This window comes from Adiantum capillus-veneris, chromosome 2, assembly GCF_014529385.1.
Source record: "Adiantum capillus-veneris isolate H3 chromosome 2, ASM1452938v2, whole genome shotgun sequence".
Lineage (NCBI taxonomy): Eukaryota > Viridiplantae > Streptophyta > Polypodiopsida > Polypodiales > Pteridaceae > Adiantum > Adiantum capillus-veneris.
The window spans coordinates 8,318,295-8,336,105 of NC_140932.1; the positions used below are offsets into that span (position 1 = coordinate 8,318,295).

General features: G+C 43.9%; 1 protein-coding gene across 3 annotated transcripts in view; it reads right to left on the minus strand.

Moving 5' to 3' along the window:
* The window catches only part of LOC147462345 (calmodulin-binding protein 60 B-like), a 40,242-nt gene that overhangs the window by 7,982 nt on the left and 14,449 nt on the right, over positions 1 to 17,811 (minus strand). For 2 of the 3 annotated variants that reach the window (XM_086483609.1, XM_086483614.1), the window contains 7 exons: positions 17,012 to 17,173; positions 16,843 to 16,918; positions 16,431 to 16,492; positions 15,847 to 16,340; positions 15,227 to 15,387; positions 14,921 to 15,124; positions 9,883 to 9,985 (listed from right to left, as the gene is read on the minus strand). In XM_086483609.1, the coding sequence (XP_086339735.1) occupies positions 9,883 to 9,985; positions 14,921 to 15,124; positions 15,227 to 15,387; positions 15,847 to 16,340; positions 16,431 to 16,492; positions 16,843 to 16,918; positions 17,012 to 17,094 (1,183 nt within the window). In that variant the 5' untranslated portion in view covers positions 17,095 to 17,173. Of the gene's footprint in view, positions 1 to 9,882; positions 9,986 to 14,920; positions 15,125 to 15,226; positions 15,388 to 15,846; positions 16,341 to 16,430; positions 16,493 to 16,842; positions 16,932 to 17,011; positions 17,174 to 17,811 lie in introns of those variants that run through there. The other variant, XM_086483616.1, reaches the window with a different exon arrangement.

Here is a 17,811-nt window from a genome sequence, read left to right on the forward strand (position 1 = left end):
GAAAGCAACTGATCGTCACCGTCGTGAAGTGGTATTTTCACTTGGTGATTGGGTGCTTCTACGCTTTGAAAAGGCAAGGTTAAAGAAGATGAAGGGCAAGGAAGACTGTTTCCAAAGCTCAGCATGCGTTACTATGGGCCTTTTCAAGTATGCGACATAATCAATGATGTTGCATATAGGCTGAAATTGCCTGAGAGTTGGAAGATTCACAATGCATTTCATGTGAGTCTTCTCAGACCCTATGTGGGTGATGTGCCAGAAGATATGCCAGCTGAAGATCAGCAGGAAGTCGAGGAACTTGACGAGATCTTGGTCCCGGAACAGATTTTGGCACATAAAGAAAGAAAAGTGAAAGGCAAGGTTGCTAGGCGTTACTTGGTGAAGTTCAAAAACTATCCACCAATGGATGCTAAGTGGATGGAAGAAGGTGAACTTGCAGAGTCACCAACTGTGTTATCACTTTACCTGGAAGCCTTCGATTTGCAACCTACCTTGACCCCTTGAGTTTCAAAGCTACATCGATTGTCAGTGTGACAATGGCTTCTGAAAGAAATGATGTACATGGTATTTAAAGTGAGCTCAAATCAAGTACATGTTACATGAATGTTAGAGCTGTTCAGATTGTCAGTTTGGCAATTGCTCTTACGGAATGTCCAAAAGTGTGCTTAGTGCTATAGAAGTGAGTATTTCTTGTCTGTTTGTCAAGGATAGAATAATTGCTTCTATTAAAGGGTACATGTGTAACTGCATTCTTAAATTGTCGGTTTGGGTATGCTCGAAAGTGTTACTCGATCCAACGTGTACTAAACGACACTGGCAAAGTGCGTAGCTACCATTTTGTCATTGGAACAGGGTTCACACGCAGGCAATACATGTGTCGACAAGGTGTTGAATACACGAGGCTTGACAATGAGCATGTATGTGTCGTACATGTGTCGACAGGCGTTGAATACATCAGTGTTGACTGTGAGCATGTACGACATAGATGCAAACGAGAACGTTTGAGATTTCAAGAGGGGGATATGTCACCAGCGTGTCACTACTATCTATCTTTTTGTTGATTTCTTTCTTATTATTTATTTATTTTCACTTTTTGGAAGCACCCCTCAGGAAATCTAACTGTCCTGCATTGCATAGCTAGTGTGGAACTGTTCAGAGGGAGTCCAGGCCCGAGGGCAAGAGAGCACTAAGGTTGGACAAGGACTATGGTTAGCCAAAGTGGGGTCATTGACTAGCCAAAGTGGAATCCTTTGCTACAAAGGCTACATTTCAGTTCTTGGTGTGGCTGCAGTGTACAAAGAGGGTCCGATGACCTAAAAAGATACAATGGCAACATCTCCTAAAATTTAGGGAACTGCTATTTTGGGACCTCAAAATGTGTTCGCGTCATTACCTCCGAAATGACAAGGGAAACATTTTATTACTCTGTCATGAAGGCAACTGGGCAACCGGTCAGGAGACTTTTAGGCGGCAACCCCGAAACGGGAAATGGCCTGTAAATGTGCCAAGTGGCACATTTCTGTGCACTTTCCTCATGCAAGAAGAAGTGGCGCTGATTTTAGAGAAGGGAGACTCATTTTCAAGCTTTTGTCACAGGTTGAGAGCTATGGAGTGCTTCCTTTCCCTCTTATGTACAGTGCGGTGCCAGGAGTGATGCCTTGCACGCTACGCACTGCTCTCTCTCTCCCCTATGGCAGTATGTTATGCCCCCTAGTGGGCTTTTCAATTGACCAATGTACAGTTGTGTGGGTTCATGCGCGATTGCCGAGGCAAGAGCCTCTTGCACAGGTACTGGATTAGCTAGCAGCTAATCCCCCGCAGGTACAGGTGATTCGGAGAGGTTTCACGTGCGAAATCTCGTCCGATTCAAAGGGCAAGTAGCCCTACAGGTGCGGGAGCTCGAGGACTTGCTACGGATGCGACCGGCACGCAAAACGGAGCTCGAAACAGTGAACTACAGCCTGCTATGTATTTTTGCACGTTTAGGGTTTTGGCCCTAAACGGACCCTAATACCCCCAGGAGGTTCGGGGATGCGAGGGAACCGCTGTATAGGTGATCTGGAGCATTTTCGGGGCAGAAAAAAGAGAATTCAGCGTGCTGCAGATTCTCGCCAGGTTTTGCAAAGTGTCCTTATGCGTCAGGAAAGTCATCCAATGCGTGGGAATACTGACTGTGAAGGGTCCTAGTACAGTTATGCTGCCGAAATCGGGCCAGAACAGTTGAAATTCAGCCAAGGTTGTGCGGGGCAGCTTGTAGGGAACCACAGCGTTTATTCCCTCTTTTAAAGAATAAAGAAATACCGAAAGGGGCGCCTATTTAGAGGCCAATCTGATGTCGGTCTTCTCATACAGGTGCAATCTAGCAGCCTATATCCCTTTCCCCTTTGTTGTGTTTTGAAAGTACAGGTAAAGTGGGCGACAAATTAAATGGGTGAAAGCAAATAAGGTTTAAGTCTAAGGTCTACCGCCCTTTTTGGATTAAACAGGCCGGTTTCAGGCATTTCCGTTGTGAATTGCCACAAATGGTTACTTTAGATCAGAAGAGAAAGATTCGATCTCATTGTTTGCATGTGTGTGGTGAACGGTTTGGCACTTCGTCTCTTTGTTCATCTACATTGCATGCACAGTCTTTGAGGAAGACAAGATTTTTTCCAGTCATTTTCATGGAATAGGTATGTTCATGTTTTTGTGTTGGAAGTGGTTTCACGAATTTTCAGCCATGGAGATTCTTGAAGAAGAAAGAAGCATGACTCTAGACGAAGTTGAAGCATCGAAGGAGCCACAGAAAACTGTGTTTCTTTCGGCATGGCCCAAAGAAGTAAGCATTGCATACCTTTATGAAGTTCAAGTACCGCACGACCCACACATCAAAGTGGGCCGGCGAAGAGTCCTTCCCAAGATTCCAGACCCTGTTGACGATCTCCTTCGATGCCATACAGTTCGGTACCACTATCTTACTTTGAAAAGGAGGGGATGTCACGTGACACATCCAACCCTATGTGTCCGTGGACAAGCTACAGCATGACCAGGGTTCAGTTCCGTGAAGTCAGTCTAGAATAGGAAGTGATCTGGCACTTTTGTGAGTCTGTTCGCAGACCGTGCATGACCAGTCACTTAGATTAGATGCATATCCTCCGGTTGCACAAAGCATGATCATAAGCATTCCCATCAGGGAAATTTTCAAGTGCATTAAACCCATTTTTCCTATTTTTGACATTTTTCATTTATTTATTAAGGGACTTTTGTTGGGAACTAGGTAGGGCAATTTTGCTAAGATAATATATAAGCAAACCTAAGGCTAGCACTTTCTGGTAGAAGAAGAAGGAGAGCATCAGGCACTCAGGTGCAACAAGCCTCTGGAGACACTCCTCAGCAAGACCCCCACCCTTGGCTGGCGTTTTCCCCCATCCTTGGCTGGCATTTTCAGCCTCTGCATACAGAGTTTTCCAGCCTTGCATTGGAGTGTCCAATCGCATCATTGCATCAGCAAATTCCCAGCCACAGTCAGCGTTTTTCAACAACATCTAACCAGCGTTTTTGGCAACATCAACCAGCGTTTAGGGGCTGCCCTCTACAGCGTTTTGAAGCAGAACTTTTCAGCCATAGTCAGAGTCGAAGCACTCCGTTTTTCAGCCTTAGCATCGTCCTCGTCGTCCACTCCGTCGACATCAACATAGCCTATTAGATTTGCATTCAGCATCTTGTACCAGATTGTGCAATCAATAGTAGACCGCTCTCGCCATCAAGAGTGGGGCCTTCGGAGGAGGGTTTTACAACGTCTCTAGTGTCGTATTCTCTTCTCTCTCTATCTCTCAGTCTCATGCACTTTCACTCAGAGTGTCCATTCATTTTGTTGGTGTCCATTGCACTCTCTCATTAAGAACAGAAGGCTCTCCCTTCCGTAAGTAGAAGGAACCTTGAGCACAGTTCGGAGCACTCATCTTGAGCAAAGTTCATCATTCATTCCGCTGCACCTTACGACAGGAAATCATTATAAGCTTTCGGCTAGATATTGTGGTCCATTCTTGATCACAAAGAAGATTGGCCAAGTTACCTACAAACTAGCTCTTCCTTCGGATGTTAGTGTACATCTAATGTTTCATGTCAGCCGGCTTAAAGTAAAATTGGGCGAAGCCGACGACGATAGTAGTGGAGCAGTGATAGAGAGTGGTGTTGGGAGCTCATTTGAAGCCTCACACTATGGTTCATCTCGCGAGCCCGATGTTTTCGCATATTCGAGGCTCGACCTATTCCTCCGGCGTAGACTGTTCACGACATCTGGCTGGAACACTCAAGGGCCAATTTGAGAGACTTAAGGGCAGCTCCGATAGCATGCAGGAGCACCGCGAGGCCTTCTTGCGACTTTGGCACCCAAGGCCCTTCTTCACCATGGTTCATGGTGCACCTAGATGGAAGTACTGTCCACCAGTGTGGTTGTTCCCCCCCCCCCCCCCCCCCCCCCCCCATTTCCTAATCTAGCCCTCATTATACATATCTTTTTTTTCATTGGGAGAGTCTCCCCACATGCTGATGTAGCTCTCTCTAGTACGGGCAGATTGTAGCCCTTTGGGCAATTTTTTTTTCTTATGGTAGGGACTTTTCTTGGAAAAAAAAATTCATAGGCACCGATACAAAAACTGGGTTCAAAAGCTAGGCACCCTAGCCAGAAGCAACCGGCTAAGAGCTAACGCCCCAAAAGCTGATAAGTCAACTACTTCCATAACTAGTGTTGAAAAGCTGCCACATCATCACGCGTAGAGCCTGCCCACGTCAGCAACAGCACGGCCCACATTGGGCGCGCGTTTTACAACGGATATAGCCCCCCCTCTCTCTCTCTCTCTCTCTCTCTCTCTCTCTCTCTCTCTCTCTCTCTCTCTCTCTCTCTCTCTCCATGGAAGAAAAGAAAGACTTTTTAAAGAAGAGGCCAACCCTCAAGAAAACAGGTATCTTTTTAGGAGATGATCTTACGCTCTCACAGCTTGCACATATGAGAGAGGTCATGCCAGAGATTATAGCAGCAAGGGAGAAGGGAAAGTTAGCTTTCTACAGAAATGGACGAGTAGTGATTACAGAGCACCGCTCTACATGACAGTGCGAGACCTATGGGACCACTCTCAAGATGGCGGTTTGGAACTGTAATGGTTCGTATAGACTTGATGTGGGGGCCTTTGAGGACAGCTTCAGAGACAGACATTGTTTTCTACTCAGAGACTCATCAGGCTCCAGGACAGTTGATGCCGCACATATCAGGATACAGATGGGAGACAGCTTGCCAGACATGCACCAGATCTGCACATGGGACTAGAGGATCAGGAGGTGTAGCAGTTCTTTTCAGAGAGGAGCTCCAACCACTACTGCACATAGTTCGGAGAGATGATCAGGCCAGATACTTGTGGGTGAGGCTGAGGGCAGAGACTGGACGTTTCTTGTACATCGCCATATGCTATTTTCCTCCCAGCACTTCAGTATATGCTTCACCCAGAGGACAGTCTCCTTACTCTGTACTTGATGATGATATCTGGGAGTTCTCCAGAGATGGAAACATCATACTCCTGGGGGATTTCAATGCCCGTACAGGCAGCTCACAGACGATCTTCTATGACACCTCAGAGGAGATGCTTAGAGAGTTAGAGCCAGAGGAGATGGGACTTGAGAGATGCTCGCACGACAGAGAGCATACAGAGTATGGGAGATACCTGAGGGAGATGACGACTACTCACATTTTAGCCGTACTGAATGGCTTACCGACCTTCCCATTGTCTACAAGTTTTACTTGTTTTCCACATAGACATGGGTCCAGCACTGTAGACTATGTTCTCACACATCTGAGCTTTATCTCTCACATTCAGGATTTCACAGTGGGACCCAGGCCTGTAGGGATAGCAGTAGATCATGCACTTTTGACATTATCAGTCTCCTTTGAGTACAATACATCTCAGGCCTCACGAGGTGGTAGACATCCACGCTATACTTTTACACCAGAGACTGACTCAGTCTATGCAGAGGAGATACGTAGGCTTTTATGCACATCAGAGCCAGTATACACAGTGGAGGAGATCACATCTATGCTGACAGTGACATTACATGGGGCAGCGACGACAGAGGCATACCCACACACTCAGCCTGGTCAGAGACGTCGTTCTGGGCACATGCCTCAGAACAGCTGGTATGATGAGGAGTGTCGACAGAGTAGAGCTCAAATACAGCGGGAGCTTACATTGGGAGTGATCACCTATAGACAGTCTCGTATTGCTACACGACGACTAGTGCAACGGAAGAAGCGAGCTTTCTTGGTCCAGATGGAGCAAGATTTATATCAGCTCTTCCTTAGTAGAGATTCAGGAGAGGCTTGGCGTCTATTCCATGAGCAGTCTCCCCCACCAGTGATTACTTCTACAGAGATATGGGGGCAGTATGCAGCATCTTTATACACTGTTCCTGGACAACCACCACTACCAGATCCACCACAGCCATGTCCAGCTACGAGCACCTTCTTTACCACTAAGATGGTAAAGGAGGCCATTGACAGCAGGATGAAGACCAGACGAGCACAGGATCATGAGGGTTTGGTAGCAAAGCACATTATACATGCTGGGGATTTGTTGGCAAAGATGCTTGCACGGTTATTCAACCGTGTCATGTGTGAGGGCTTCCCTGAGTCTTGGAGATTATCTACTATTGTGCCTATCTTCAAGACAGGAGACCCCACAGTACTAGGGAATTACTGTACTATCATGGTAGGACACACATTGGCACAGTTATATGCATCCATCCTTGAGCATAGGCTGAGCAGTTGGGCAGAGATTATGGGCATACGGGCACCTGGGCAGGCTAGTTTCAGGAGGGGTTTCTCCACACTAGATCATGTATTTACACTCAGAGCTATCATTGAGGAGGGTCGAGCACATGGTAGACGGATATACTGCAGCTTTGTGGATTTCCGCAAAGCTTTTGACACAGTACCGAGGGCCAGATTGATGCGCCGGCTTATAGAATTGGGAGTACCCACAGAGCTGATATGGGGGATTATGGCATTGTACAGTTCAGTGATGGGTCATGTACGCACATCAGAGGGGATATCTGACATAGTTCACTCCACTATCGGAGTGAAACAGGGATGCCCACTGTCCTCTACTTTATTTGGTATGTATGTTGATGAGGTCTCTGATTATATTGACAGAGGAGGAGATAGAGGTGATCAGCTTGCGGGGACATGGATCCCTCTTTTATTATATGCTGACGATATTGTGTTGATATCAGACTCACCAGAGGGTATGCAGAGACATTTGGACGCATTGCATAGTTTTGCAGAGGATAGTGGATTGTCTGTCAACCTTGGTAAAACCAAGGTCATGGTATTTAATACCACGCCACAGTGGGTTAGGAGATCAGCACCTACTTTCACATATGGGCAGGACAATATGGAGTACACTGATGCATACACATATCTTGGGGTGGTCTTTAGTGGACCGAGGTTCACACTGAAAGTGGCAGCAGACACTAGATTGACTCGTGCCTATGCAGCCCTAGGCGGTTTAGAGAGGATTTGTTCGCAGGTTCAGTTCCAGGAACCTCGAACAAAGCTCTGGCTTTTCGACACTTTGGTCGCTTCAGTTATGCACTACGGGGTGCAGGTTTGGGGACCGTCTGTTGACAGTGCTGGATGGAGTAATATGGAGAGACCCTTGATATCTATGATTTCTAGGCTAATTAGAGCCAAGGCCTCACTCCCACATGACATCATACGAGCGGAGCTGGCTGGCCCACCTATGGAGGTTGAGGCTCTCACCAGATCAAAATCATTTGTACACAGCTTATGGGACACCACCAAGGACAGGTATGGCAAGCTTGCTCTTGAGTCATCTAGACAGCTGGCATTACAGGGAGATACATCATGTTGGTATGCACAAATGAGCTCATGGTTTCAGAGGCATGGTTTCAGCATGGACAGGCTGCCCCCTTTCCAGTATTCTCTTGATGCACCATCTTTGGCTCTTACACAGATGGAGACTACTAGACTCATTCGGCAGGATCTTATCCACCTTGATAGCAAGAGGACATGGATAGAGCCATCACGGGAGTTGGGTACGAAGAGGGTTTTCTATAGAGAGCATCTTCTCCAACTCACGACAGACGGATTTGTCACACGGCCGAGTTACATGGACACACATCTATCTCATGGGTTACGATGTGCTATAGGCCAGATTCACACATCTTCACACCAGCTTGGGATTGAGACAGGTAGATTCAGAGGCATACCAGCAAACAGTAGGATATGTCAGTTATGCCATGCAGAGCCAGAGACAGAGTTTCACTACATATGTCGCTGCACAATCTACTATGAGATACGGGGAGGCTTTCATTGTTTATTCAAAGATGGTTTTGACTCGTTAGATAGAGTCATGAGATATCAAGATCAAAGATGTCTCGGATTATTCCTACTTGAGATACAGAGACATAGAGACGCTCTATTGAGTGGGCAAAGACACAGACAGTCCCAGAGACGCATCTCAGATTTCTTCAGCCTGAGTACCACAGAGGCAGAGGGAAAACCACCATCACAGAGGTCGGTTCCCACCCATACACACACCAGCGGTACTCTCATTGATCGAGCTATAGAGTCAGGGAGATCGAGACGACCCCGACTGAGGAGGGGAGCCACGCAGCACCGGCGGAGATTGCGGCAGAGGATCCACAAGATTCTAGCACTACACCCAGAGTGTCGATCAGGATAGGCTTCATGCTACTGCTATATTGTATCATGGTGACACTTATCCCCACTTTGTACCTTAATGGCATGATACCATTGATCAGCCTACCAGCCACCCATAGGAATCGGTAGCACTCCTATCAGTTTCTTTGTTTGTACCCAGACTTGGTACTAGACTCATCATTGTAATCAGTTGGTCTCATAGGTCATTTTGGCCTTTTGTAGACGTTAATATATCATTTCATTTCATCTCTCTCTCTCTCTCTCTCTCTCTCTCTCTCTCTCTCTCTCTCTCTCTCTCTCTCTCTCTCTCTCTCTCTCTCTCTCTCTCTCTCTCTCTCTCTCTCTCTCTCTCTCTCATCACATTGTGACAAGAAGTATATTATATCCCCATGACAGGAGATGGAACCTAGTCTATGACACGTTGGGATGGGTTTCCATTGTCCAAATGGGCGTAGTGAGAACCCGGCCAGTGTGGCCCGTTCCTTATAGAAAGAGTTCAGGGCCCCATTTGTAAACGACGACCTCCAACGATAGAGAGCCAGTGGTCAGCCCGTGAGGCTAGGCATGCGCGAGGTGAGGCCAAGTAGTATGGGAGGCTCCGTCTCACAAGTGCGCACGGGCACGGGCCCCAGTTGGGGGTTGCAGCAACCATCAGCTAGGGGGTGCTGCCAGATGGTCACTACAGTCAGGTGGTTCGTCCGACGTAGGCAGTCTAGGTAGTCGAGAGATCCCTCCCTTCTATTCGTTTCATGAGGGGCCAATCTCTTTGAGTGGGGAACTCCACCCCGCTTTGTCTCTTGACTAAAGTGTTACTTTCAGTTCGTTTTGCCGTTTACCATTCACTTGCGGTGGTGCTGTAATATTTAACCGCCTTGTCAGGTGACTCATTGGTTTCATCAACAATTTTACATTTCAACATAACATGCACACCCACATAAGAAGGCAATATTAAAACCACTTAAAGTTGAGCAAAAACACAGGACCATAACAAGGCTACAAACCCAAAACTAATGCTTTGCTCTTGCATGTCCTAACCACAATGTGTGTACATTTGCAACAAGTAAACAACCCAAGATAAGTTGCTAGCAATATAACTCGCCCACCAGTGGATACCATTTTTATTAGCTGAAAACTAATCACTTGTTGCAGAAACATGAAAAAAAACTTACTTCCACTAGCCACATTCAACTCTTCACAACGCGCTGTCGCAGGAAGTTTGCGCAAGCTGCTTGAGTCTTTGTGTGCTTCTTGAACCAATCGCTCCATGTATACCTACACAGGTTATAAACCGATTGTAACGAGAATACCAAATAAAACATGGCTGGTTAGAAACAAGGCCATAACATTTAACCACAAATTATTATTTTAGAATTTCCTTTCCGGTAAAGGCTTAACATTCTTCAAGCATTCCACAATTTTCAGCCAAAGCTGGTGGAAAACAAAAAAAACCATTCTGTTATTTTATATGTACGTTGACGCATTTAAGTTCAAACGCAATCCACACCCTTGTTGCACACAAAAGCTTGCACAAAACAAACAAAAAAAAGGTACAATATTGCACCAGCCTCAGTGCTAAGGACACGCATAATAAATATTTTAACGGAAATTCTTTTATTCCTTGGTGCTTCCTCCAAGCAGATCGAATTAAGCACGATCAACATCTAGAAAAGAAATGTAGAACATAAGTATTGGTCTGTATATAGCAGTTTCCACTAGTGCAAAGCAGCTAAATTGGCAGAACTGACCTACAGTAAAACAATATTTGAGTTATTTAAATTATAGGGGACGGCTACTACAGGTTGCAATAGTTTAAACTAGACCACTATTTCAGTGCAAAAACAATGGATGATAATACAACAAGGTGAGGAACTCAAAAGGGCCTGCATAAGATGAAAGTTGCAGGGGCGTATGAGTTTCTCAACTTGTTTTGTTACATTTATTTTCAGTTTCACGACTAGAGAGAGAGAGAGAGAGAGAGAGAGAGAGAGAGAGAGGGGGGGGGGGGGGGGGGGGGGGGGAGGGGGGGGGCAAGCTATCTGCTCAAGCTAAGCCATCTCCTCATGCTACTCACTATGGGCAGCCAATTAAAACCTGTACAAATGAGCATCTTTCAAAGATTAATAAGGGTCCCCATAGGTAGGGAGTCGCAGATTGGTCATTAATCATGCCAAGAATTACATGGGCTTCTAAAGAGGTTTAGTTATTTAAAAAATTACAATGCTCTGCAAATAAAATAGAAAACCTTCCATAGGAGCTCTTGAGGCTCTACATAGTACACAATAATGGCAGCCTGCGATAATTTGAAACAACTTTTGAAAACTAGAAATAAAAACTCATCCAAGACATCCCAATAATACTTTGACAACTCGAAGCATCAGAAGCAAACGTATAGTGTACCACTTCTGCCCAGAATAATGGAAGTGGAGTAAATTACTGAAAGCATTAGGTGGTGATAACGGATCAAGAAGTTCCAAAACGTAAAGATGTACAAAGGCTTGAAAGATAACTGATAAGGTAATTCGTGCACTACTCATTTGCAAATTTAGCATAGCGTTTCAAAAGAGATAAGTGCAGGCCACGGTGAAAGCCAGTAGAAAATCGCAATGTTCTCTTTGCTACTGCAGCTATTGCTATTGCGGTCAATGCTGTTGCTGATGTGATAGCTTCACGCCTTTCCTAGCACAGACCTATATTGGAGAAGCCAATCTCCTCATGCGGGCAGTGCACTGCTGCGAACCATGAAGCTAAAACCTACATGAGTGTGGGAACATGTGCAGGTTGGGCTATGCAATGAAGATAAGCAAGCGAAGATCACAAAGGATACACAACCGGCCAAATCTTCACCTGCACACAAATTAGTACTCTAAAGGCATCCCATGATTGAAACTGCATGAGCTGAAGTGAAAGAAGCTGAGGTATGTAATACGCTTCAATGCAGGTAGCCACAGCTTCAAGGTCGGTGGCTATAGAGGCTCGGAGAGGGCACTATCAATCAACAAGCACGATGAGCGTCTATGATATTAATGGAGCAACAAGTGAGGAGGGGAGAATTCCAAAATGTAGCGTACCGCCATGTGCACTAGCAGGCCGTTGTACCCCACCCTCATCTGGAAAATACAGCTTCACCAGTGATTTTGTAAGGTCTCCGCCACCCTAGCAAAGGGTGTCTCCTTGTAAAATAATCTCTCCAAGCCATTTTGGTCATAAATACAAAGTTCCTATTTTTAGCAGTTTTTCCATCCCTAATGGACTCCACATGTCTTAATGTTGTCTTAAAAACATGTATCTGTTCCAAGATCTACTAAAAATAGCAGGTATGTGCGTCTGCCACATTAGCTTGTCACCCACAAGCTCATCTCTTAAAAGAAATTTTTGGAATTAAATTCTGATAAACTAAAGTCACTCAATTCAGTTAATCTCTATCCTAATGCTAATAGAGTTTAATTTATAATTCAAAGATATGCATGTGCATGGGCATATATGTACATGTATATGCATGTCCATGTGACGAGCCATAGCCATGGACCCACCTCTTTCAAAAAGAATGGCTCTAAGCATGGAATAACATGAGGTGTGGCACCCAAGATAGCATGAAATGCCTAGGGAATGGCCACTTGGACGCTTCCTTGGCAAGCAAGGAAGCCTATGACACCTCTCCAACTGGGAATAGAACATGGGGCACCCTAGGAAGGTGGGGGCTAGTTGGGGGAGTAGGGGGGCAGCTTTAGTAAGGCCCCACCTTGCCAAAAAAATATAACAAGACCCCTTCTTTCACTCATTTGCTAGAGACACACCAAGGAGGAGAAGACTCTATAAATCACTTGGTGAAGCTTCTTTAAAGCTTTAAGAGATCAATACCTCCAAAGAACAATTAGGTAATGGAATCGATTGTTTTATTATGCATAATCAAGTTTCTATCTTGCTAATCTCTCCTTCATTTGGAATTCTCTCCAAACGCTACTATGATATTCTATATATACCTAGATGAATCTAGGATAAGCCCAGATTCACCCTAAAAGGAAAGTGCAAGGTATAGACCCATGGAAGTCACCCACAAGACAATATAACCATCATGCATATTATTGACTAAATACCACCACATCTCCACTAACGTCGTCTAAACCATGTAAATTCCTCTACCTTACACCTCCAAGATAGTCATGATGGAGCAGTTGCATAATTATGCAATTATTGGTGTATGATCATGTATAATTCTGCGATTACCTGTGTATAATCATGTATCCGTATTCTCATCAATGTAAGCTTGGTACTTGTAGAGTAAGCTATTCTCATTCCAATTCTCATTGAATTAAAGAGATGGGATTTTCTTGCTAGAGAACCATGGGAACCAAATATGTGATTAGTGTTAAGGTGCATTACGTTACACGTACCATCATTGAATGGCATGGATATAATCAACTTGATGTTATATGTAAACGAATTTTGCCTATCATAAGCTTAAGACATTAAAACTAAAGTGAGAATTGATGAACTTATAATTGCTTCAATCTTATTGTCCAAATGGTTTCTTGTCATAATTAGCTCACATAAATTCAAGTTAATTAAGTAGTGGTGAGATGGCACCAAAGAGGACCCGTGTTAGCGAGACTCATGATGATGAGGCCGGCAGTTGATAAAGGAAAAAAAATTGCTACAAAGGACGTGCCACCGGTCTCGCCAAGTACCGGTCCTACACTCGAGGTTAGAATAGTTTGATTAAGTATTGCACTCATTGCATAGAAGATAGTATAGGGAAAGATAGTATAGGGAAAAGAGAATACACTCCCAAGTGGAGCTTATATTCATGAAACCTCGGGCATTTTGTTTTCATAAATTTATCTATTTTTTAAGAAACGATTGTTTGAAAGTAGACTGTTTGACTTTAGAAAAGAATTTGTTTGCCTAGTAGAAAAACTCTCGAACCTTAGTCAAAACTCCCTTTTGATATCCAAGGAGGGAGGGCTTAGCGGAGTGAGCATAGAAGCAGTGCATATGGGTGGACACAGTCCTTGCGGGTTTGTGCCCATATTGCAAGACGGTCTTACTGGTTTGTGCCCAAATTGCAAGACAATTTGGTTGTATGGGCAGCCAAAGACACTGGGTGTAATAAACACTCACCAAGAAAAGTGAACTCTTGGGGTTTGGATGTTTTAATGAAGAAGAGTCGTATGTAATTTTTTATTAGGAAAGAATGTTTGGATGCCGATTGTTATTGTTTGAAAGGCTCTTAGAAAGAACTTGTGTCAAGGAAGTAAAAGGAGGAATTGTGTTAATTGAACAACATGTGGTAGTAATTACATAACAAAGAATTTATTGTGTGACTGGGATCAACTTAGGTTGTTCATCATGGATGGGTGGACCCGATTAGTCGGGTAACTTCTCCACTTTCTGTACTCTTACAATTAATGGCTGTGCTCCAGAGATTATGGGAAAAAAAAGCATTGGAGGATCCTTTCCCTGGAGAAGAGAAAACATTTAGGTACGAAAAGTATTCACCCTTTCCCTATGAGACAAGACTAGGACTCGTTCTAGCAATACGGCTATAATTACGTGACAGACGATAGCCTGCATGCTAGATTAAATCTCTTGACTATGTTTGATTTAGTTAGGGCCTAGTAGCCTGCCAGAACTCATCCGATTATTTAAGATTAGTAAAAGGGTGGAGACCTCACAAATTTACTGCTGCAGCCTTTGAAGTCCTAATTTGTTTGTGCTTTTGAAGCCATTGTAAGAAGAGCATCACTACTCGTTGTAGAGAAAAGTGGGGCCATCATTGAAACAACAAAAGATCTATAAGCAAGGCCATGTGCATAGTGACTCGTAGAGTCGCAAGACTAATTAGGTACAATGCTTCAAGCAAGCCAAGCACTAATAATAACCCAATGCATGCACCTCCAAAAACCAAATCCGCAGGGATTCTCATGTGCCTCCATGGGGCCTGCACTCGGCAATTGACCTCAATGGCCCACCTTCAACCCCGTCAATCCACGTATATTCCCCCAAAAATTCAGAATAGGTATCACTACTCTAGGAAAATGAATATAACGGCCTAGAAATTGCACACTCAATGCAACCAAACCCCTATGGCCTTCTGCAGGCCAAAAAGAAACATTCAAAGCACCTCCATAACACCAAATTGGACCCAGCCTCAGGCTAATAAATCTGGGAAAAACAACAGGTTTAAACAAGTTAAAAATGAAAAATTACCTGCTCTGCATCTGACAAGGAACTGACTGGCACATAAGATCCATTCCTCAAAATTCCCAAGGGTTGATATATCGTGTTTAAGATGACACCAATTGTTCGGTTATCGTTAGGATAATATACATATTGGGTGTCATTCAGTATGGTTGTCTTTGCATGTTCAAGAATGGAATCCCATGTCTTTGTTGACATTGTTGTTCCAAAAATCTGTTAAACAGCAAATTAGCGCCAGGAGTTGGAAAAAAACAAAAGGATTTTTTTCTCTTTCTTGAAAGCTTAGGATGAAGAAAAAGTTTGGAACTTTTTCACCTCACGCAACCTTGAGGGCCCTGTAGCATACATCACTAAGAAATCCTTCACAGTATTAACATGAACTTCGGACAGCCTTTTATGATATGCCCCATCTTTGCCAATCTTCTCCAATCGCCAAACATCATCACTCAAATTTGGGGGATAATGTTTTTTGTACACTGCATACCCAACATTTTAAAATTTCAGAAATTGCCTTGGACAGTTGAATCTGATAGCTTGCTGAAAAAAACAAGCATAACTTGAAGCAAGCCCCATGAAAAATACAGTGCATAACTTGCTTGAAAAGGGAGGAAAATGCCATGTACCAATGATGGACTTCCAACTGTAAGAGAAAGAGAGGAAAGCGGCAGGATATGATCACATTTCGAGAAAACTGCAGAAAGAGTGCCATACATGCAAGAAGAGCGCAGCAGGATAATACATAAAAAAGAGAAGAAAATATAGCTTGCTCTCCTGATTATGAAGAAGGCTGAAGGCCAGGTCAAAGAAAGCGGTCGTTGAAATGAAGCCTTGTCACACTAGTCCCAGGACAATGTTTACAATGGGAAAGACATTAAGCACAATACCCTCTTCAAGGTTCACGATAACTTGAATTCATGGAAACTGTAGATACTAACATTGTCCACGGTGATCTTTGACAAAAAAAGCCTCCGTAATGGCCTCACGAACTCGTACACCTTTGTAAGATCCAGTTAGTAGCCTCACCCCCAATTTGAACTTCCTACTTCTTATCCAGCTTGAGTTGTCAGTAAAGATGAGTTCCCCGAGAATCCCCATTCCCTCTTTTAATGAGATTGTAAGGTCACCCGTAAGAAGCGGACGCTTGCCATCTCTCTCTTTCACCACATGGTTTTCAAATTCCTCATAAGTCCAATCTTCTTCTTCGTCATTTGAAAAATCACCCTCAAGCACAACAATATCCAATTTTATCAATGACTCATCCTCCATTATCACTGCTTCCCCTGTAACTGCATCCTGCAAAGTCACCTGAATCGGGTTTCCATGTTCACCATCTACTCTACTACCGGTGTACAGAGGCAAGGCCAGCTTGTTCTGAAAGTGAAGACGCAGAGATGTAGATCCCAAGCCCTGTAATTGTTTTGATGGTAGCCTACATTTTAGAACAGATCCTATGAAACAGTTGATTGTCAACGTATGAAAAGGCAAAAAGTACATATTTCTGAGACAAGAAAGCGATCACCTTGACCCAAGCTTCCCAGGGGGCAAGTATTTGGAAATGACACGCTCAACTTCCTCACTTACCTACACCATTAAAGCTTGTGTCAAGAAGTGTAGCAACTCCTATAATGTTTAATACAAGTAGCACAAACTGGTATACATATTGTGACTCCTGACTGAATGCACTTAGAATGTCAGGAAATTCTCCCATTGTTTGTTTTGTTTGTATTCTTGTCACAACCAAATGACAATAACTGTATGCAAGCCTAGGTTACTCTCCAAGTGCTTAAATGAGAGAGAAATTGTGAAAGAAGAATGAAGTACAAATGGATTACCACTGATCCAAATGCACACCACGGTAAGCGGCACTTACGCTCTCAGGTTAAAGAGACGCATCATCAAATTCTCACAATAAACACAAATAAGGAACTTACAACTCGTCGCAGCATAGGCTCAAGCACTACCCAAAACTTTTGCATTGCATTTGCCCGCACTGCTTCAAGCACGACACTGCATCAACCCACTAGTTTCATGAATTGGAAGTTTCAAACTATCATTAAAATCCAAAAAAACTTTTCAGAGTTTTTTGCTTTAATTTAAAACCTTTGCAGATTCATGCATTGTCTCTTCTCCTCTGCATCATTATCATCAGTGTCTCCATCTCGAAAATGACGTTTTTGTGCCATACAGTGTTTAAAATTGATGCTTACGAGGAGCAGGATTGATGCTTTCTTGAATCCTCAACTTTTGATATTGTGAAAGCACCTGCAAAGGTCGAGAAAATTCTTGAGTTCTAACCATATTGGCATCGTCTTATATGCTAGCTTTGCATGTTAGTGCAAGGAAAGAAAGAAAGAATGTAAAAAAGATTTTATTAACAGGGTCTGGAGGACAAGTAAAACAACAAATCTAGAGCTAAAAATAAAACATGAAGGGGGTACAACGGTTTCCAATGACAAAGCCTGGTGCTCCATTCAGTGCCATAGCTTCTCTAACTGAAAATAATGCGGTGGTGTTGTGCAACTCTCAATGCCTCCACAAATGACGTTATTAGTATACATTGTGGACCACCTTGCTTTTGAAATGCCGTAACATCTATTATGCCAATTGAGATTGTAACCTGCTGATCACTTGAGCAAGCAGTGAAATCACTACTACAACACTGAACTGAACCGAAAGTTAAACGTAAAATAACACTTGAAATCAGGACACAGTGGGGCAGAGTTCCTCTCTCAAAAGGACTTGCCCACAAGTTGGGCACCCCTGGCGGTACTTCTTAAAATGGTCAACAGCTGTGTTACAACTGTTGGAAGAGTAATTGCCCTTGATTACACTTGTCAAAACCAACATAGCATCCGAGACCAGTAGACACTAAAATCATGCAGACATGCTCATAACCATCC